General features: G+C 42.3%; 1 protein-coding gene across 1 annotated transcript in view; it reads right to left on the bottom strand.

The window, feature by feature from the left end:
• Positions 1-23,266, bottom strand: part of SMURF2 (SMAD specific E3 ubiquitin protein ligase 2) — a gene marked incomplete in the record, with an annotated part of 2,869,016 nt that overhangs the window by 618,441 nt on the left and 2,227,309 nt on the right. The window contains 1 exon segment of the mRNA XM_044080880.1: positions 1,159-1,273. Within this exon segment, the coding sequence (XP_043936815.1) occupies positions 1,159-1,273 (115 nt within the window).

Raw genomic sequence — 23,266 nt, 5'->3', positions numbered from 1 at the left:
GGTTCAAGTTTAGAAGACTCTGGCTTAGAAAGGGCTTCTTCAAAGGAGGATTTTAATAACCTCTTTAAAATAAGCTTATTTTGTCACTCTGCCAAGGTTAAAGAACTAAAACCTTGACAGATCTTACAATTAGTTTCTAGATGGGGCGCACCCAAGCAATATACACAGGAAAGATGCCCATCAGAGTTAGGGATCTTTCTTCCACAATCCTAGCACTGCTTAAACCCAGATGCGTCTTTCTGCTTCTCTGCCATTTTAAAGAAATCACACACATGCTCGCACAGGGAGGACAGGAAAGAAAAACCTTCCAACAATGGTATGGAGAAATACCTATAAATGTAATCAGAAAGAAAATACCAGCAGTGGTATGAAGAGATTACCAAGAGGTAAAGGGAAGGGGGGATTACCAACGATGGTAATAAAAATGCCAAAAGGTAACAAGGGTAGAGATGATTTAGATGCAAACATACCACATTAGATAATATAACAGAAAGAGCAAATAAAGTGCTCTATAAAATCGAGAAGGTATATATAGAAAATTGGAGAAGTAGAAGAAATTAAAGCACTTAGCTGGAAGTAATCAGCTGACGCGTCTTGTTAGAGCAGAAAACGAGATCTGAGGTAATGGAGAGGGGGCATTGTGGGTAGAGTCTTAGCTCAAGAGTTTTTTGGCTGGTGCGAGCTGTATAATGGCCAAGCTGGTTCCAAGGGGTCGGAACAGAGTCCCATTCATCAAGAATGAATGAAGATTGACATCATCAGATCAGGAATTATAGGAGGTATGAATTTGCAAGTACGCTGTGTACTTAATGCAAATGGCAGTAAAATATCTCACATTCTGGAAGTATTCATTAAAATATCACCTTCTGGAAAGAAATACAGTAATTAATTAATTAATGGATGTGGTTTATAAAAGAGGATGTAATGAACCGAGGCTAAGACAGATTAACTAAAGGTTACAGTACAGTGAGAGAAACTTGGAGAAGAATAACTACGGGTGAGGTAGCTATATCTAAAAAGAAATCCCCCAACATCTACAAACACCACACCCAAATTCTGTTTCTAAAACCCACGTTATCTGCAGGGGAAAAACACAGAAAACAAAAACTGCTTCAGCCCCGGCTAACCCAAGCCCATAAAATTATTTTTCATACTTACTGGATTTACTGCAGAATCTGGATTGATCTGCAAAGTATATATATCATCACGTGAGTACTGGAAAAGGCCATAATATGGATTTAGCATTTCATGGGACAACAGATAAAGCCATTCTCTGCAAGACAAAAAAATTAACTTATTCAAACTTTGGAAGTATTACTGTAACATAAATAAAAGCAATGCCCAGATACTAGCAAAGAACTTCTAAGTCAGATTAAATGTTACTTTAAAAAATATAATTCATACCTATTTTATTATATTGTTTTCTTGAGGATTCAAAAACTGGCAATCAACATAATCCAGAATTATTTCACAAAACAACTCCAAATCATTAAAAAATGGTGTTTCTGTGTTTAATACAAACCAACATACAAAAAGGGGGAGAACATTCTGTCATGAAAGTATACCTGCTTCAAGTCCCTAACATGCACAATGAGCCAGCAATTCATCAACAGCTTCTGAGAGAGAGCAAAAGGTTCATGGCAGCACTCTAGAAACATGCAATGCACTGAAGTCAAATGGCCACTTCAATTATTTTGACAAAGAAACCAAACTTGGCACAGTTAAATAAAAGTATGTTATGTATATACCTATAATAATGTGAAATCTAACATTTACGATTCAGAAGAAAATTTGTTTATGAACCACACTCCATCCATTAGATGGTGCTCCCTACCACATTTTCTTGGTTAATTATTTCTAGGGTTTAACCTTTCTTTGACCAGTACCATTCCTGTCAACAACTACTAAACATAACCATAAATGGGCTTGATCCTACTCTCAGATCTTTCCACCAAGAAAGAAGCAAGGTATTTAGAGACCAACGAAACAAGTATCTTTCCTTAAGGTACTAAATTTAATAACCAGTTAAATAATATACAGAATTCAAAGGCCTATATGACAATGGGGTGAACATGTTTCCTCTGTTAACTGAAAAGTCCTTGAATATTCAAAACAGAACAAGAACTTTACAATGCAAAACATTTTCAAGCCAAAAAAGAGTTCTTCTAAGAACAGTACGAAAGTACAGTTGCATTAAGAATTTATCACAAATCAGATGTTTCTAGCAGATTCACTCTTTTACTCCTTGCATTTGGGATGCCTGACTGACTTGCCTCAACAACTAAAACTTTACCTTCCCACCAGGGCTTCAGCTTAGGCCATTCCACCAGGATGTAAGGATGTCACTGGTATAAGAGGTGCACTGGCTGATGGCATCTTCAGATCTTTCTTGTCCAGGCTGCAGCAAGGTACAAGATTTTGGTACCAAAACCCTATTGGACCAACATGAAAAAAAAACTGTGTGCCACAGGTCTAACCCAGAGGTCTACAAGTTCCCTCTCCTGGAAAAAATACAGATAAAGCAGGGAGAAAGTGAGGTATGGAAGTGAAAGGTAAGGTGCAGTGTAACTCTAAAAATCAAAGGAGACCAGAAGTGATTCTAGTAGCATCCTTATGGCCAAGGTAGCTCTGACTCTCTATGCTGAGTAACTAGTTAGAGGAAAATGCTGCCTCACTGTGCAGATCTTCTGAATCAAAACAAAGGGGGGTTCTTACATCCCAAACTGGCCATTTTAAGGCTGACAGCTTGGTTTATTTTTACATTGATTTCATACAGGCACATGCAGTCTCTACAACCCATGTGGACAAGGAAAAAGTTCAAACAGGGGGAAGGAGGGAGAATGTGGACTGCAACAGTGAATCAAATATAACATTTAGATTTATGGCAAATTTCTACCATAACTGAACTACATACATCATAGTATTCATTGTTGTATTTCTTAATTTTGGGAATGTAATCAAAGCATAGAGAAACAGGGAGGAAGAATAACAGAATCAGCAGATAAGGCCTTGCGGGACAGCAGAGGTTAATCCTGCTACCACTCTGGAGGCCACTCTTAAATTGTAATGTCTGGAGAAGGTGTGAACAGAAGTCCAAATTGCTGCTTCAAGGGTAGCCTATATGGTGGATCCCCTACCCCAAGGAAGGCTGTGGTGGCTGTAGTGGCTCTAGTAGAATGGGCTAGGATATGTCCTGGCATGTATTTGTCACGAGCTGTGTAACAAAAAAAAATGTAGTGGACAAGCCACTTATAGACTGTCTGTTTGCTTATTGGCTTCTCTTCTTTCCCTTTTGCCAAAGAGAGAAACAGCTGATCATTTTTTCTGAATTCTTTGGTCCTGCTCAAATAAAATCGCAGCTGTCTATACGCATCGTGGATATGGAGTTTCCCTTCTCCTCTGTTCTGTGGCTTTGGAAAAAAAAAATTAACTGAATGACTTGGTTAAGACATAGTTCAGAAACTACCTCAGGCATAAAATAAGGGTTACTATGAATGGTACCCCTATCCTGGTGGAATATAAAAAAGGGTCCTAGCAGTGGTAATAAAACCAGTAACAGTTTTCTTCCAAAAAAAGAAACTGTAAAGTAACAGAAACAGCTGGTTCAAATGGGGGCCAAGGTCAAATTTCCTAAGGTATAGTTAATATTCCACAATGGAACAATTTCTCTTTTTTGGAGATCTAAAATGCATGACCCCCTTTAGAAATTGTTTTACAGAAGACATGGAATGCAAGGGAGGGTACATGGGAAGACAGGCTGAAACTGCAGAATTATGTACTTTGACAGCTGTAAAAGCTAAGCTAGTTTTGTAAAGATCTGGTGGATATTTCTGAACCACATACACACTTTAGCTTTGTTTGGGTCTAGGTTCTTGTGCTGGCACCACAGGGTGAATCTCTACCATTTAGCTAGGAAAGCAGAACTTGTATTTTGTTTCCTAGTCTCCCTCATGATCTTTAAAACATCTTCAGAATAAATGCACCTATACTGAATCAGTGTAAACATCATCCAAGCTGCCAGCCTTAAAGCAGCCAGGTTGGGAGTGTAAGAGAGACCCTTTGTTTTGTGTCAGAAGATCTGCAGAGTAAGGCAGCATTTTCCATTTCCTCTTACTAGTACATGAAACTAGTGCTTTCTTGACCATAAGAATGCTACTAGAACCACTTCTGTTGTTCTTCCTTGATTTTTGAAATTACAATGGGAATTAAGGGGATAGGAGGGGGTTGAATGTATTTTCACACTTCTGGAGGCGATATCCTGCCATGGAACCTTTCTAGTTACCTGTTCAGAGTAGAGGCAAACAGGTCCATTTCTTGTACACTCCATCTCCTGGTCAGATCCATAAAGCCATCCCTGTTCAACATCCATTAATAGAGGTCTACTTCAGATATGCTCAAACGGTCTGCAAGAACAGACCTCAAACTCTTTCCCAAGCTTGCACAGTCAGTCTACACAAACAGTATGAGAGCTCCTCCTCATCTGTTTATGTACATCATTGTAGTGTTGCCCATCATTATCTAGAGAACATCTTCCTTTAAAATTAGTCTGGAGACCTTCTGAGTTGACTATCATCATCATCTCTTTTATGCCCATGTATTTTTCTTCATCTTGCCATTAATAAGTTTAATGTGCCTGGAAAACTCACATACGGGCTCCCCAAGCTAGGCCCACATGGTGAATGTCATAGTGGGCTGGGGGGCTCTGAAAGGCACCTCCTGGTTCAGCTTATCATTTTATTATCCACCATGACATCTCCTTCCTGATGCAAAGGAGAAGAGGGATGGTGGTCTCTAAGGATCAATATAACACCATCTGTTTCTTATGTACTACTAAAGCTTTCTCATTTGTAGGTGGGCTAGGGGCCCACATTTGGGAGGGGTGTGTGAGCAGTTTAGCCTGTAAGCCATCTCCTTCCATGGTAACACATAGTAGATGCAACCAAAATAACATAATTTATATAGCAAACTGTAAAAAAACAATTATTTTGCCTTTGTACTGTGGCCTCATTCCCTTTTTTTTTTACTCAGATGATTATTTTGATGAAATAACACAATAATTTAATACATTCATAACATTCAATAACTATTTACAGTATTTACATTCAGCCTGACAAAAAGGATTCACATAAAAACATTTGTAGTTAAATAATAACTTAATATATAAACTATGATAGTTAGGAAGAGTTTGGTTCCATCTGTATGGTATCACTCAAATTTAAAACTTTCCTCCACGGACTATTAACCAATGGCTTAGGAAAAGTTCTCAACTTTTTAGTTCTTTTCTCCATTAGTATGCATTTCTTCAGTAATGATAGGAATTTCTCCACTGTGGGTGCTACATTAGAGTCCCATCTTCTAATTATACACTTTCTGGCTATTGCTAACATTGTCCACAACAAATACAGGTCATCTTTATTCATATTATTACTATTAACAACATTCAATAAAATTAAAGACTTTGTCAAAACAAATATATCAGTATAGATTGCTTGAAGAAATTTGTTAAATCTCATTCCAATATGGTTTAATATTAGTCCAGTCATAAAAAATATGAGACCAGTCAGCATTAGTGGACAGATGACATCTACAACATAACTTGCTGTTTGAAGGGTTCATTTTTGAGAGTTTCTCAAGTGTCAAAAAGGATCTGTGTAGAAATTTCAAATGAAAAATCCTCCAGAATTGTGAGTAAGAAGTTAGTTTAACTGAAAATAAAATGTTTTATCTTGTTTTATAATGATACTTGAAACCTTTTAGTTAGATATTGCCAGTAAGAATCTTTAGGAGCTGTCTTATAGACAGTGTGTTATATAGCTATAATTCATTCTTAACATTGATATTATTATACAGAATTCTAAAAATTTTTGGTACGGTTTTGAAGGATGAGTTATGTATTATTCTAGACAGATCCTTTGGTTTTCAATACACTGCAATAAACAATATAGGTTATTATTTTCCCATAAACCAAAAATCTGTGTGTTTTATCAGGGAAATCCCTTGTAATAATAAATGGTATTAAAAATCTATGCCACAGTTTTATATCTAAATTTGTGTTAATGAATTTTCTAAACACATCAAAAATATTGTTTATTAGTGTTAGTTTAGTTAATTTTGTTGTACTATACTGTAAATTTTAACTTAAATAGTGTCATATCTTGTTATCTCTGTCAGTTACCAAAGCATTCTTTGATGAACAATTTTCATTCATTAGTGGACTGCGGTGGTGGTGCTGCAGTAGCATTGTCGCCTCACAGTAAGACGCCCTGTTCGATTCTCAGCTAGAGCGTCTTCTGTGTGGAAATATGCGTGAATGGGCGTACCTTCGTTGAAGGTTGTGCATCAGGGCCGGCAACTCGGCACGTAAAAATCTACTGCCAATCATTAGCGGACCGGAGTTCCGCTGTGGCGACCCCTAACCGGGAAAAGCCGAAAGATACAACAAAGTATAATGGAGTGTAACTGTTTCCAATTGGAAGCGTATCTAGGATTTATCCAATTCATCACTATTTTAATTATAGATGCCTTTATATAAGTTTCAATCTCTGGGAATTTTAACCCCCCCCATTGTTTCCATTTTCGGATATGATGAGAATATGCCACTCTATTTTTTGGGGGTACCACAGGAATTTCATCAGAGTTGAAGTGATTTCTTTAAGGATTTTCTTTCGTGGTGGAAATATAAGGGCTTGTGCTATATATAATACTTTAGGTAACAAAACCATTTTTATCAGTTGTAACCTATCATCAAATGTTATAAACAAATTATTCCATTTGCTTATTAATGTCTTGATTAAGTCTATGGTTTTAGCATAATAGTTAAGCTGTAAGGTTTCCTCTATATTCTTGGTAGGACTATTCCTAAATAGTCTAGAATTGAAACTTGGTTTCCAATAATATGATTAACTGGAACCTGTATGTTCCTTTTTTATTTAATAATAAATATTTTGATTTAGATTTGTTGAAGGAGAGCCTTGAGATTTTTTTGGAAATTTGTTGTTACTGTATCCACTTCATTTAACACTTCCTTGGAGTTGGGTAAGGCAAGTAAGACATCATCGGCAAACATCATTATTTTAGAAATATATTGGTCATATATATTTATACCTCTTATCTTTGGGTTATTACGTATTAAAACAGCAAGTATTTCTATGGCCAGAACAAATAGAACAGGGGACATGGGACCATCCTTGTTTAGTACCTCTAGTGATTTGGACTGCTTTGGAAGTAAAGGGACCTAATATGACATGTGCTAGATTGTTCCCATACATTTTCTTTATGATTGTTATAAAAAGGGAGGGAAATCAAACAACTGCAAGACATTAAATAAATAACCCCAATTTAAGGAGTCAAAGGCTTTTTGAATATCTAGACCCATTATCAATGCTTCATGGTTTCATCTACTGAGGTAATCTATCAGAGTTAATACTCTTTTAATATTATCCTGTGTATGGCTGTTATGTATGAAACCAGTTTGGTCTTCATTAATTATTTTAGATATGGGTATTTTCAATCTATTGACCATAATTGACAAATAGTTTATAATCATTATTCAACAAAGAAAGTGGTCTATATGAGTTGCAATGATTAGGGTCCTTATTCTCTTTTAATATAGGGGAAATTATCTCCAAGGAAGAGGAATATTTGCTAATGTTTGAACTTCAAGAAAGGTTTTATGTAGGAGAGAGATTACAGAAGAAGGGAACAATCTATACATTTCTATAATTAAGCCATCTATTCTGTGACCTCATTCCTGATGACAGCAAAATGCCACTTAAGATTAGATATGCTCATGCTTCAGGCACATACAAAGAGAGCTCCACCACATCTTTCCGCATCCCACCAAGGGATAGCATTTACAACGATTCATCCCTACATGGGAATCCAAAAGGTCATACTCATACCTAGGGTGAAGGGCATCTAGTCACATCATGAATTTTGGCACCAGAGGGGCAGATAACTGTCACACTCCTTGTCCAGCATGGTGATAGGAAAATCTGTACATCTGACTGCAGAATAGTTGAATGACTAAGACTTCACCTTCTGGTGTAGGGGAGGGGGGAGCAGCAGGCTTGCAGCACAGAGAATCTTTTGTGCATATGGGTGAGCATGTAGGTTTGGGTGTAGTAGTCAGCCTTGGTGTACCCATAAGGGCACAGAAAGCAAGACACAGGTACACCCTCAAGAGCCTATATGACACAAAGTAAAGAGATATTGATTCCACCCTTTTCTGAAATGAAGTTTTTGACACCCGAGATGCTTTGTGTTATGAACCTCTGTAATTTCTTGAGTTTTCTGATGTGTCTAGTGAGACATAAGCCAAATGGTATATTTTATTCACTAATAGATCTAACCAGGACAGAGTACACCAGAACCAGAACTTCTATGGTTTAAGACGAGATGCCCTTTATGATTAATTGAGAGTTGCAGAAAGATTTTCTGACTAAAGTTGCTACATAATGATCGAAGGAAAGGGATCCATCAACCCAGGTGTTCAACTCACTGATCACAAACTCAATGCAGAGCTGGATGTCATTTATACTGTCAGTTGTAGGATTTTGGAGATGATACTGCATTTCTTAACAGTGAGTTTGAGACCTTTTTTGTGCGCCAGGGTGGTAACAAATCTTAGTTCCATTTGAATGATGTTAGTATTATTGGCTGATTCAGCAGTTACACCCATCTTAAAATTATCAGTGAACTTAGTCAGCTAGATATCCTGGTTCGTGTTCAGAGAAACAGATGACAAAGTGGGAACCTAGTATGGAATGCTGGGAAGTGCCACTGGTCATCTTTTCCTTAACTGAGGAGACATTACTGACCCTGACAACATGCATTCTGTCCTTGAGCTGGTTTGCAATCCATCTTGTTATATAAGCATTGATGTTTAATACCATTTCCTTATTACATTTCCATCATGTGGTATGGTGGTGCTAAATACCTTTGCCAGACCAAAGCAGGCAGGGTGAAAAGTGCAACCACTGGTACGATCTACCCTTAAAAATCCAAGTTGCTGGGGGTCCAATCTGATCAGATTTTTAATGTTGTGGTTTATGAGGTCAGTGATTGCGTGTTCCATGTTTTTACAGAAACTATTAAAACCAATGGGTCTGTAGTTACCCAGGTTACTGGCTGGGCCACCCATATGCAGGGGTATCACCACTGCAGTGTGCCATGACTCGAACATATCTTGCGGCAAATGGTTCGGTTAAACAACTTAAGGAGGGGATCAGCAAGAGTCTGCTTGACACTATTTAATAGAGAAACCGGTATATTCTTCCGACACACTGAAGAGATGTTTAAAGTCTTGGCGAGTGCTTTAGGCATATATCTGTATGCATATGCAAATGGTGTCAATCGTTGCTAAAAGTACAGGGTTATCGATAAGCACAAGGCAGTTGCTACACTGCCTCAACGTGTAAAGTATTAGCATGCTAGTCACAGAAGATGCTACAGCAGTGCAAGAACTCAAGATGCAGAGTGATATATATATATATATATATATATATATATATAAAGGACTCAAACACCATTTGAGAAGGTACAGTTGATAAACTGAGAGGTGACCACTAATTTAGTAATGCAAGGAAATCTGGAGATACAGCTAAACAATCAGAAGACAGCTAGCAAGAATAACAAAAAACTCAACCGCTAATGTTAGTATACAACTGTAGGAACTTCATCAACTTCCTGGCATACAGCGATAAAGCCCCAACTACACTGGAGGTAGCCAAAGTTGGTCTTAGTGGCTTAGGGACCTACAGAAGCTGGCAGAGGAGGAATTAAGTCATGGGTGTCTCTGCTGGTTCATCCATATGGAGGGCAGGAGGCATCACAGACTCACCATTTGGGTAACATCTAACAGGAGCACTAGATGTTATACCCATGGAGCAGCAGTACGCACTTATGCCAAGAGAATATGCAGTGGCACACTCCCTGCATCCAGAAGCATGGAAGCGAACCTTAGTGCTGTTGCAAGAGATGGAAGATACTCCAATGATTTACAGCAAGCCTCCTGACTCTTACCATAGGGGTGCAAAATAAATGGACTAATAAAGCATCTGAACAGCAAGGAATGGGTTGTAAGACTCTCACCTAGTATGGGGATACCTGGCTCTATCCTTCTCGATGGAATGGACTGGATAATTGGGTGAAAACAGTGGTATCATCAGGTTAGACTCAATAAATGGAAAAAATACAGATACTTTAAGTAGAAAATCAAACAAACTGAAAGGACAGCCAATTGTCTAATCAGTAAATTCACTAGCAACAATAGCACCAAAATAAAGAAACATATTCTGCAATAATAATACAAAAACAGTGAAAAGTTTTGTAGCTAGCAAAAGAAATTCAACAACAGCAACTTAAGTACAGTAAAAAAAGAAATACTTCTGTAAAACTAAAAAAAAGGATAAATATGGCTTCCAGAACAAAGTCAGCAACAGCAGAAGAACAAATGAAACGATGTCCATCAGGGTTTGCTTGAGACCCCCTGCTGTTTATTTGTTACACTTGACTGTGATACTTTTTTTTTTTTTAACCTGTTGTACCTGGTAGCTTTTGGAAAATATTTGAAGCTTCTGAATCCAGAAACTTCCCTTAGTCAAATAGGGTACGTGGTTACATGTGAGGGTTTACATTTGAAGGAAATTACCTTCATGGGAATTCATTTAAAACAGACAATGAAGAAAGCTTCTGGGATTTGGTTTGGTTAACATGCTTATACAAGCTCAGTATTAATGTTTACATTTCACATTGGTGGCTGCTACTGACACAGTAAGGATGGCTACTTGGCTGTATGTACTATATGGAAGTGTGTAATAAAAAGAAGTTATGTACTCACCATAACGATCCATCAGAGTAGTTATACTTCATTTTTCTGCAATCTGTGGGTATTCGGATCCATATCGGATCCTAGCCGGCAACTTATTTTCTAGCATCTGCTACAAGCTCCTCCCCCTACCCATAATACACCACCATCTCCTATCTTCTCTCAGATCAAGTTTGCTGCAACTATACACTTTAGCAACTCAACTAAATATACCAAGAGGTCAGGGGGATGGAGGGTGGGAAGGTTGCAGACAAATTAAGTATAACTACGCAGATGGAACGTTATGGTGAGTACATAACTTCTTTATCTGAAGTACTTAACTTCATTTTATCTGCAACCTGTGGGCAGAGTCCCTAGCTACTCAACAAATCCTGGGAGGCCCTCATGGAAGGATATTCCTGAGCACAGCAGAGCCAAAGGATGCTCTCCCTCTGGAAATCAGATCTAATTTAATTTGTAAATGGGAGATGAAAGTATGTGAATTTGCCCAAGTTGCTGCTGCATAAATGTCATCCAAAGGAACCTTAGACCAAAAGGCAGTGAAAGTCACCATGGACCTGGTAGAGTGAGCTTTAATCAGACCAGGAGGAGATAAACCCTTGGCCTTGTAAATATGTAAAATGCAAATAGCGATCCCATCTGGCTAAAGAAACCTTGGAAATGGCCTTTCCCAAACGAGGTTTAGAAAATGAGACAAATAATTGATCGGCCTTACGGAAGGGTTTTGTTCTATGAAGGTAGAAACAAAGTTGTCTATGAACATCTAACAAATGAAGTTTGTATTCCCCTTTGTTCTGAAAATTTGGAAAGAAAACTGGTAGATTAATTGTTTGGTTTATGTTTGATTGAGATGCCACTTTGGGTAAAAACAAAGGATTTTGTATGGAGAGAGACCCTGTCCTTATGGAAGACCAGATAAGGAGGCACGGCAGACAAAGACTGCAGCTCAGAGACCCTCCTAGCCGACGTAATAGCCACTAGAAAGGCTGTCTTCCAAGATAAAAACTTCAAATCCACTGATGCAGCAGGTTCAAAAGGAGGAGTTACTAATGACTGGAGAACCAAAGTGAGGTTCCAAGGAAGAAACAAATCCTGGATGGGAGGATGCAAAAGAAAAGTGCTTTTTAGAAAGGCTTTACATAGCCTAGAAGAGGCCAGGGCAATCTTATTTTCACCGGCATGAAAATTAGAAATGGCTGCCAGCTGTACTTTCACCGTGGAGGAACTAGCTCCTTGCTGAAAAATACTAGTCAAGAAATCCAACACTGCTGGAACAGGGGCTGTAAAAGGATCCAGGTTTCTCTGAGAGGCCCACATAGAGAAACGTCTCCATTTACTGCGATAGACTTTCCTAGTGGAATCTTTAAGAGAAGCCACTAGTACAGATTTTACAGGGGATGAAAGACCGAGAGTCCTGGCAATCAAGGGAACTGGAGCAGCCAAGCTGTCAGCTTGAGACTGTCCAGATTGGGAGGGTAGGCTCCCGAAGGATGAGAGATTAGATCCGAGCAGGGATCCAGAATCCACGGAGGCGCTAGAAGATGAGACCAAAGGAAGGGGAACCAAACTTGACAAGGCCAGAACGGGGCAATGAGGATCACTTTGCACCCCAGTTGGCAAGCTTTCTGAAGAAACTTGAGAATGAGTGGTAACGGTGGGTAAGCATACAGTAGCCCGAGGGGCCAAACATGGACTAGAGCGTCTCTGGGGGCATCCCCTGTTGAGGGAATCAGAGCAAAGAACAAACTCGCTGTACTTCACGCTGGAAGGAGATCGAAGCAAGGCTGTCCCCATGCAAGGAATATCTCCTCCGCTACTGACTGTTTCACCGACCACTCGTATGGCATCAGAATAGCCCGACTCAATCTTTCCGCTAAAATGTTGGAGCGTCCCAGGATGTGCGTTGCGATCAGAAACCGACCGGTGGAAATCGCCCACTCCCACACTCTCATGGCCTTGCAACACAGGGGATAAGATCTTGTTCCCCCCGCTTGTTGATATACCAGACAACCGACATGTTGTCTGACTGAATTGCAATCCTACCCAGAGGAAGGACAGTGTGGAAGCTTTTCAACGCCAAAAGCACTGCACTCATCTCCAGAACATTTATGTGCAACTTGGTTTCAATCTGGGACCACGTGCCTTGGACCATCCTTCTCGAACACTGTCCCCTCCACCCGAGTTGGGAGGTGTCCGTGGTCACTGTGGCTTGGGCTGGAGATGACACGAAAAGGTGTCCCACTGCAACATCCAGTGAGTGAAGCAACCAAAGAAGAGAAGTCCTGCAAGTGTGACTGAGCCTTATCAGAAATTCCATGGGCAGGTCCAGCCAAGACCATTGGACAGCTAGAGTCCATTAGAGGACCCACATGTGAAGGTGTGCACAATGGAGAATAGAGATCGGGGCAGCCATGGAGCCCAGGCCCCAGAAAACATCGCTCGCCTCTGGACATTTGAGGTCCACGATTAGAGCAATGTGGTACCTGAGGTGTAAGATCATGACTGGCGTTAAAAAGACTTTTAGCTGCAAAGTGTCTAGCTGTGCCCCAATAAAATCTAGAACTTGTACTGGTTGCAAAAGGGATTTGTGAACATTGACTGTAATCCCCAGCTGATATGCCAAGAGAAGAAAGTAGTCTCGGGCCAGACAAAGACGACGCATGGAGGACGCAGCGAAGAGCCAGTCGTCCAAATAAGAAAATACCTGAATTCCGTGAAGCCTCAAGTGAGCTGCTACTACTGCCATTACCATAGTTAACACCCTGGGGGCTGTGGTGAGACCAAAGGGTAGAGCTCTGAACTGGAAGTGAATGGCTCCCAGCTGAAAGCGAAGAAATCCCCTGGAGCTTCTGTGGATCTTGATATGGTAGTAAGCATCCTGGAGGTCTAACAAGTAAATCCAGTCGCACTCTCGGAGATCAGGTAGAATGGACTGTAGGGTGGCCATCTGGAACTTCTGTTTGGCGACAGACAGGTTCAAGGTTGACAGGTCCAAAATGGGCCTGAGGTCCCCCGTCTTTTTTGGCACTAAAAAAAAAGTACAGTTTTGTACCTACCATAAATGTAGATGTCCGATAGATATGCAACTGCAGTCATAACATATGGGTTGTCCTGCCTCAGGCAGCCCTCGGTCGGGCGGATTCCAAAGTCTGGGTCCGACGTCGGCTGATGTCGCATTTCTCTCAGACGTCAGAGCGGCTGGAGTACATAAGCATCAGCCAACGCCATTTTCTTCAGTGTTTCTTGCCCCAGATGCCAGGTGCCCTCCAAGGAAGGCTGTAATCAAACTGGAAGACAAAAACAGGATTCCAGACAAATAAGTAAGCAATAAACAGATACACCATAACAGATATCCCCAGCTAAGAGAAACAGGGATAGGAGTGGACCCAAGGCATAGAGGGGTATGGAGGGAGGGAAAATCCGACTGCAGTTGCATATCTATCGGACATCTACATTTATGGTAGGTACAAAACTGTACTATGTCCTTCAAGAATGCAACTGCAGTCATAACATATGGGTTGAATACCATAGCTTAGCTGGGGGAGGAGGAATGCTCTAGGAAAGAGATGGTGTGGCAATCAAACCCTTCAGGACTGCTGAAGCAAAGCCTGCTCTGGATTGGAATATAAAGGGAGATTGTAGTGTTTGGAGAATGTATGCACGGAGCTCCATGTAGCAGCTTCTAGAATGTCTTTTGTAGGCACCCCTCTTAAGAATGCTGTAGAGGTGGCTGTAGCTCTGGTGGAGTGTGGTCTGACATTGGCTGGAACATTCTTCCCATGGAAGGAATAACAAAATCTGATGCAATGTCCAATCCATTTTGAAATAGTCTGTTTGGAAATTGCTTTTCCTTGTACTCCAGGGGCGTAAGCTACAAAAAGCTGATCTGACTTCCTACTGGCCTTGGTTCTGTCCAGGTAGTAACGAAGTTGTCTGTGAATGTCCAAGGTATGCAACAGTCTTTCCCCTTTGATCTCAGGATTGGGGAAGAAAGTAGGCAGGTGAATAGCTTGATTTAAAGAAACCCTAGATACCACCTTTGGCATAAAAGTAGGGTTAGTTCTTAAGGAGACGCTGTCTCTGTGAAAGATTATGAACGGTGGTGTTGCCATTAGGGCCTGTAGTTCCGAAACCCTTCTTGCTGAGGTAATTGCCAACAGGAAAGCTGTCTTCCATGATAAAAATTGTAAGTCCACTGAAGCTGCTGGCTCAAAGGGAGGTAGAGTCAGTTTTTCTAGGACAAAGTTGAGGTCCCAAGCTGGCACTGGAGCCTTTCTTGGTGGCTTAATGTTCTTGATTCCCCTGAGGAATTGCCTTAACAAAGGATGTGAAAACACAGGTGGATCAGTGTTATATCTAGCTGAGATAGCTGAAGCATGTATCTTTATGGAAGAATATGAGAGTCCATTCTGTAGCATATCTGCCAAATATTCCAGGATGAGTGGGATATTCAACAATGATGCATCATGTCCCTTGCTGGTATTCCAAATGCTGAATCTCTTCCATTTTGCTAAGTAAACCTTTCTGGTGGATGGTCTTCGAGCTTCTGTTAATATCCGCTGAACTTCCTTGGAGAGAGATAGATTGAGGTTATTCATGGGATCTCCCAGGCTGTTAGCTGCAGTGTCTGAAGGTTTGGATGCACTGTTTTGAAGTTGTGTTGAGTCAAAAGTAGGGGCCATTGGGGAAGGGCCCACTTCTTGTTGTGACATATGCTCCGTAGTAGTGGGTACCAGTGTTGTCTTGGCCAGTCTGGAGCTATTAGGATCCCCTTGGGCCTCTCTGCTTTGATCTTTAGTAATACTGTGGTCATCAGTGGCAGAGGTGGGAATGCATAGATTTTTAGAAAGTTCCAGTTGAATGAAAGAGCATCTATTTTCCAAGCTTGTGGATGGCATGTCCTTAAACAGAATTTTTGTAGATGATGGTTGAGGTGGGAGGCAAATAGGTCTACTTCTGGCCTGCCCCATGTCGAGGTGAGTTGTGTGAAGATTTTCGGATGTAACCTCCACTCGTGTGGATCTATGAAATTCCTGCTTAGGCTGTCCGCCAGCACATTGTCTTTGCCTGGAACAAACTGGGATTGCAACTGTATGTTTAGGCTCAGTGATTTTTCCCAAAGATTCATTGTCAGTCTGCAAAGGGGTAGGAATGGGTGCCCCCTTGCTTGTTTATATACCACATCACAGTGGTGTTGTCTGTCCGTATCAGTAGATGGCCTTGCTGAAGTTGTTGTCGAAAGGCCTCGATGGCATGCATTACTGCCAGCATTTCCTTTTGGTTTATATGCAGATGTGTTTCCTTTGGAGACCATTGTCCTTGTATACATCTGCCCTCCATGTGCGCCCCCCATCCAAGGTCTGAGGCGTCTGTGGTCATGGTCTGTGTTATCTGAGGTTTTTTGAATGACATACCTGTGTTTGCCTGGCTTACCGAGGCCCACCATAGGAATTCCTTTTGTAGGCATGGAATGAGTGGTATGGTTGTCTCTAGGTTGTTGCTGTGCTGAAACCATAGGCTTTTTAGGTACCATTGAAGCTTTCTCATGTGTAGTCTTGCTAATGGAACCAGGAGAATGCAGGATGCCATGTAACCCAGGGCCTGTAGGAATCCCCTTGCAGTCAGTTGATCAGTGGCAGTGAAAAACATTGAGCAGCTTCCCTGCCCCCCATAGAGGTGGTTACTGACTTGAAACTGTAGTTTTATTGTCCGTTTTGGGTCTATTCCTGCTTCTTTCCAGCCCCTGCTATCAAGCACGCTTTAACGTGCTTTAGCGCGGAGTTGCCACTAGAGCAGCATCGGGCAGCGCCGGTTAAACAAGGTTAAACTCTTTCTGGCTCCAGAAAGTCTGTTCTTCAATTTTTCCCTTAGAACTGCTCTGTTAGGAACCTAAACAGTTTACACCTTCACTAAAAAGTGCAGCACTTGTTCCAAATAGCTTTTCTTCTCAAAAAGCTCAGCACTTGTCTTATAAGCATATTGCTTGTCTTATAAGCATTCTCTTTGCAGGTCAAGCACTCCTATATTATACAAATCTCTCACTAGCAAAACCCCCAGGAGTGCCCACTTCCCTGCTAAGCCCACTACTTTTCTGTCTCATACCAACTCATAATTCTTTCTAGCATGTCGAAGGGTCAGATGCTGGCGTCCTCTCCTGCCCAGTTGGTGAATCTGGGAATTCTGAGACAATGTTACAATTGCCTCATGTACACGGACAACCCTCTCCTCCTCCCACGTAACACTAACACTTGTGAGAGATGCAGCTATTTAGCCAGACTGGAGGCTGAGCTCTCTCAACTCAGGGCTGGCAAGACCAGGCAGGAGGAGAAGGCAACTACACACACCACAATACCAGTCTCACATAACTCAACCACACCACTGAATCAAACACATAAACACACTAAGACATACTCGGAGGCTCTGAGTAAAAATTTACCTAAACAGCAGAGGCCTCCAAAGCAGACACCCAAGCAACTGCAAACTCAAAACACCACACAAACAACACATAAACAACAAAATCAGTGTGCAAAGCAGTCACTGCCCTTAAGGCCAAATACAACACCAAACATACTTGTCATAGGTGACTCCATAGTCAGACACACTGACGTCCCGCTCACCAGACTGAGTAAGGAGAAGGTCACAGTAAGCTGCCTGTCGGGCGCTAGAATCCGCCACATAACGCAAGCACTCAGGTCTCTCAACAGCAGGTACAAGTACGACTCAGTCATTGTCCATGCTGGTGTCAACGACCTGAGACGCACTCCTTGGACTACATGAAAAGAGACATTAAGGAGCTCTCTGATTATGTAGCCCAGGCAGGTATGACCCTGACCTTGAGCAGTATCCTACCTTCACCTAGAATGATGCCACAATACAGTGATAAGATGATCAGCTTTAATAATTGGCTTAAATTCTGGTGTCATTCAAAGGGGATCCAATGTCTGTCTGCCTGGGATGACATGCTGGACAAGCCACGCTGCTTCAAGGGACGGCTTGCACCTGTCACCCCTAGGCTTCCGGATATTGGCAAAGGCTCTTGCCACCCCATAGTGCCTTTTTTAGGCAAGGCTCAAATTCTAAACCTACCACCCTAGAACACAAAAAAGGAAAAAAACTAAGGGTAATGCTGCTCAATGCCAGAAGTCTCAATCTCAAGATGCATGCACTCGAGGCCCTTCTCAGTATGGAGAGCATCGATGTCTGTGCTGTGACAGAAACCTGGTTCAAGGCTCCTGAGAGCACCCCAGCACTATCAGGTTTCACCTGATATCATGCGTTCCGGCCCCAAAATCCGGACAACACCAAGAAAGGAGGGGGGGTGTCCATATTCATAAAGTACACCCACACCTCAAGGTTGGTGGCAACGCACGATGCATCCGAGACCATCCAGGTGCAATTAACCATAGGCAAGACTGCTCTGCAATTTGTAGCATGTTACAGGCCACCCTCTCAAACTCAGGAACCTCACATGGCCTTCCTGAAAACATTGGAGGGGATAAATGCATCTCCAAACACCATCATACTAGGTGACTTCAACTACCCTAATATAGACTGGGAACACTACTCAAGCCCAAACACTCTAGCCCAAAAGTTCCTGGAGTTCATAAACTCAAATGCCATGGAACAACTAGTCACCATCCCCACAAGAGGAGAAAACATACTTGATCTCATCATCACGAACATGGGATCACAATGTTCAACACCGGAAGTATACCCCTCACTGGTGAGATCAGATCATAAACTAATCTCGCTGGAGGTCCTCATCCCACCCCCACCTGAAATAAAAAGACCACAGTGAAAAACTTCTCAAAAGCCGACTTCACACTTCTAAAAACTAGTGTGGTCTCCTTTAAGGCCCCTGAGCCAGTGGTAAACATTACTCAAACCGCTGAATCACTTACAAATGCCTTCTACCAGCACCTACAGGACTGCATGGATCAGGCAATCCCAAACAAAACTAAGACTCTTTGTACCAAAGGCAAGCGTCCAGTCTGGTGGACCCCAGCCATAAACAAGCTCTACAACAAAAGGAGGAAGCTACTACAAGATAGAGCAAAATCCTTGAAAGGTAAGACACCTTTGATCATTATAAGTAAAAAACTAAGAGCTCTCATAAAATCATCCAAGGCAAATTTTGAGAGAAAAATCGCCAAGGACTCAAAAGACAATCATAAGGCCTTCTTTAGCTATGTTAGAAACCTAGGAGGAAACTCCCAGATATGCTCAGAATTAGTTCTAAATGATGTGAAGATTACTGAACCTACACACATTGCCAACATACTGGCTGACAGGTTCAGTGCAAACTTCTCCCCCCCCTCCCCCCCAAAAGGAGAGATATCTATACCAGAGGATTGTAGCCCCCTAAACATCTCCAACGCTCAGGTGAGAACTGCTCTTTCCAAGGCAAAAAACACAGCATCCATGGGACCGGATGGTGTCCCCGGCTGTGTGCTCCACGAACTCAATGAGGAATTAAACCCGCAGTTAGGACAGCTGTTTAATCTTAGCCTCACCTCAGGATACGTACCCAAGGAGTGGCGCACAGCAACTGTGGTCCCACTTCAGAAGGGCGGTGCCTCCACCAACCCTGGAAATTACCGTCCCATTAGCTTGACAAGCCTTATCTGCAAAGCCATGGAGAGGATCATAATGGAACTCATAAATAAAGACATAGGGAACTTGCAGACTTTGGATCCAACCCAGTTTAGCTTTGTCAAAGGCAGATCATGCCTTTTAAACTTGGTTGACTTTTTCGAGACAGTCACCAAGGCCATTGATGAGGGAAAGGCAGTCCATACAGCCTACCTCGACCTGGCAAAGGCCTTCGACACAATACCCCACTCAGGTATCATTGAAAAACTCATCTGCTTGAATGTAAACCCATACATCACAAGATGGGTTGCAAAGTGACAGAACCCACAGGGTCAGAGTTGCTGGAGCCATGTCAGACTCAAAGCCTGTCACAAGTGGTGTCCCACAGGGCTCAGTCCTGGGTCCACTCTTGTTCGGCATCTACTTTTCTGAAGTACAAGCAAACACAGGAGGGTTATGGCTGACAAAGTTTGCAGATGACTGCAAACTGGGCGCCATAGTCAAAAACACATCTGACACAGATATCCTTCAGAAGGGCCTCACAGAAATGGATAACTGGTGCCAGAGCCATGGCCTAAAGTTAAACGCCAAGAAATGCATAGTCATACCCTTCGGGAAAAACAAGGTTACCCCTAGCTACCATATAGGTGGCAATCCACTGAGCACAGAAGAAGTCATCAGGGATCTGGAGACCCAGGTTGACAGCAGCCTTTCGTTTGACACTCATGTTGCTAAAGTAGTTAGGAAAACCTTCTACATTGCCCACCTGATCATGAAGGGATTCAGATCTAGATCAAGGGAGGTCATCGTCCCCCTGTACTCATCACTCATTAGACCTATGATTGAGTGCAATGCCCCATTCGGAATGTATCTGACCCGACACCTGCAGCAGCTGGAAAGGCCCCAAAAGTTCCTCACCAAAAGGATAAAGGGTCTCAAAAATATGTCTTATGCTGCCCGACTGAAAGAACTCCAGCTCTATTCAGTCTCATACCGCTTGATCAGAGGTGACCTGTGCCTGACATATAAGGCCATGTCAAACCCAGATTTGATGAATATGCTTCATCTCAAAAAATCTAGATCCCTCAGAACCACAAGGGCGGGAGACTTGAACCTTGACACGATTATTAATAGAACGTGCTGGAGGGACAGATTTATCACCCAGAGACTCCCTATGCTGTGGAACAAAATCCCGGTACATGTGAGGCAGAGCACCTCGCTGGCCTTGTTCAAGTGGAATCTTGACCAATGGATGGGAGATCACAGATATACCCCAGGGATTACTTCAGTGTCACTGCTTGACAGAGGCACAGCAAAATAATAGGCATAGTTTTATTCAAACTAAAGGGGTGGCGAAAGCCACATAATTATGGGCTAGGCTTATAAATGCCCTTGGGCAGATAGCCTAGTATGAACCTATGAACCTATAATCTGGGTGAGTTTTGCCAAACCTTTGAAATAATGAGTTAACTTCTCTTGCTTGTCTTCTGTCAGGTAAGCCATTTGAGAGGCTGTGTCTAGATTGGCTGCTAAGAAGGTTATTTGCTGGGATGGCTGAAGTCTTGACTTTTGGAAGTTGACTGTGTATCCCAGAGCCTGTAGCAATTGTATGACATAGTTCAAGTTTTTTGTCAAAATCAATTTGTCATCCGCTTGTATGAGGCAGTCGTCCAGGTATAGGTAAATTTGGATCCCCTGGAGCCTGCAATGAGCAATTACTGAAGCCAGGCATTTTGTAAATACTCTGGGCGCAGTAGATAAGCCAAATGGCAATGCTGAGAATTGATAATGCTCTGGCCCTGCAAGAAATCTGAGGTATCTTCTGCAGCTGTGTCTGATAGGGACATGCAGGTATGCCTCCTTGAGGTCCAGAGTAATCAGCCAAGACCCCTTGCCCAGCATGGGAAGGAGTTGCTGTAGAGTCAGCATTTTGAACTTTGGTACTATGAGAAAAGTGTTTAATGCGGACAAATCCAGTATTGGTCTCCATTGAGTTTCTTTTCGTGGAACAAGGAACAGTCTTGAGTAAAACCCCTGGCCTTGTTCTTGTTGTGGAACTCTTTCTATTGCTTTGATCTGAGCAAGCAGAGAAATTTGCTTGATAGCCTCTGCCCTCTGGTTTTGTGGTAGGTTTGGCATGCCTTGTTTTCTTGGTAAGGTATGAACGTGGAACCTGTAACCTTGGTCTATAATGTCCAAAATCCATTTGTCCTTTGTCAATCTGTGCCAATTGTCCGAAAACAGAGATAATTTTCCGCCCAAGGGAGCTTCTATTTGCTCCTTGGTCAGTGGAAGTAGAGGAAAGTCATTGAGATTGTCCCTGTGGGGCAGGGGAGACCCCTGTGTCACTTCTTTGGTTTGCTGGTTGCCATTGTCGTCCCCTGTAAGAACCTCTGTATTGTCCTCTTCCTCGGCCATGCCTGTTTTTACCGCTTTGAAATCTTTCAGGGTTAGGAAAGGACCAGTTTTTAGAAGGCCAATTCCTGCTGAATCTGGGTGGCTGAACCTGGAGGAAATCTTTGACCGTCTGAACTGATTTTGCTTTTTCCTCGATGGACTTTAACACATCTTTAGCATTAGTACCAAAAAGCTTGTTCTTTTCCAAAGGTGCATCAAGAAGTTTTGCCTTAACATGATCTGGTAGAGGTTGTTCTTTTAACCATGCATGTTTACGAATGACCGCCCCTGTCATAGCTGCCCTACATGAAGCTTCCAATGCATCATATCCACACTGCAGAAAGTGATTGCTGACTTGCTGAGAATTATGTACAGCTTCCTGCAAAGACTTCCTGTCTAAAGGTTCAGGAGAGGCCAATGTTTTCTGTAAATCATCTAACAGGTAATCCTGATATTGAAACATATGAAAGAGGCAATTCAGAGCTCTCATAGATAAAGTAGTGGAGGTGTAGACCTTTTTCCCCCATCTCTAATGACCTAGCTTCCCTGTTGGAAGGCAAGGGATTTTTGGAGGTGGATGCTGAAACCCCTTTAGGTCCCTGAGAAATAGTTTCTAAATCAACAGCATGGGCCCTAAAGAAATGAGAATGTGTTTCTGGGACCCTATAATATCTGTCTGGCTTGGCTGGGGCAGGAGGAAGAGTATCCGGGTAAAACTGGAGTCAGAGTATAGGTCATCCAAAACATCAAGCACAGGAGGTATAGCCAGGGGCCTGTGTTGGGGCTTTTTAAGGAAGGTTCGAAGGCGCTTTCTGGAATCAGAATATTCCTGGCCTTGCCACTTAAAATGTTCCCTCATGGTATGCAGAACTTCCCCAAAAGAAATATCCTCAGGAGGGAGGCCGAGGGATGGAATCCTCTGCATCAGAGTCCTCATAGGTCTGGAAGGGCTCTTCCTGGCCATCGGAGTGAACAGAGTCCTCAGAATCTTCATCTGAAGGGATAGGGTCAGAGGGTTCAACCCGGGCCTCTTATCAGGAGGAGGCTGGGATCCTCTCTCAGGATGGGCCTGTGAACCTCTAATCATGGAAATTAAGTCTGCGGCCATAGTCATGATTTGCGTTTCAGGAGTAGGCTGAGGTAAGGCCTTAACAGTAAGGTGCTTGGTCTTGCTGGCTGCCTTAGCACGTGTGTAGGCCTTAATAGACATGGCCATAGGAGGCCTAGCAGCTCCACGTGCAGGAGTGACCTTATCTACAGCAATGGTCTCGGGCATTTCCTCGGTTTCAGTATCCGGAGGAAAATCTATAACTGGCGTCGGTGTGGCCTCCGGTATCGGAGGTGTCGGTAAAGCGGTGTCTTCGGTTCGGAGCGGTGAAATAACCGTCTCAGGGAGAACTGGAGCACTCGCGGTAGGTTTTGGCGTGGAGTCGGTGGAAGACGCGGCCG

This window comes from Protopterus annectens, chromosome 8.part0, assembly GCF_019279795.1.
Source record: "Protopterus annectens isolate FY-2018-M chromosome 8.part0, PAN1.0, whole genome shotgun sequence".
In the NCBI taxonomy this organism is placed as follows: Eukaryota; Metazoa; Chordata; order Ceratodontiformes; family Protopteridae; genus Protopterus; species Protopterus annectens.
The sequence above is the reverse complement of the archived record's forward strand: the minus strand, read 5'-3'. Positions and strand labels throughout refer to the sequence as shown.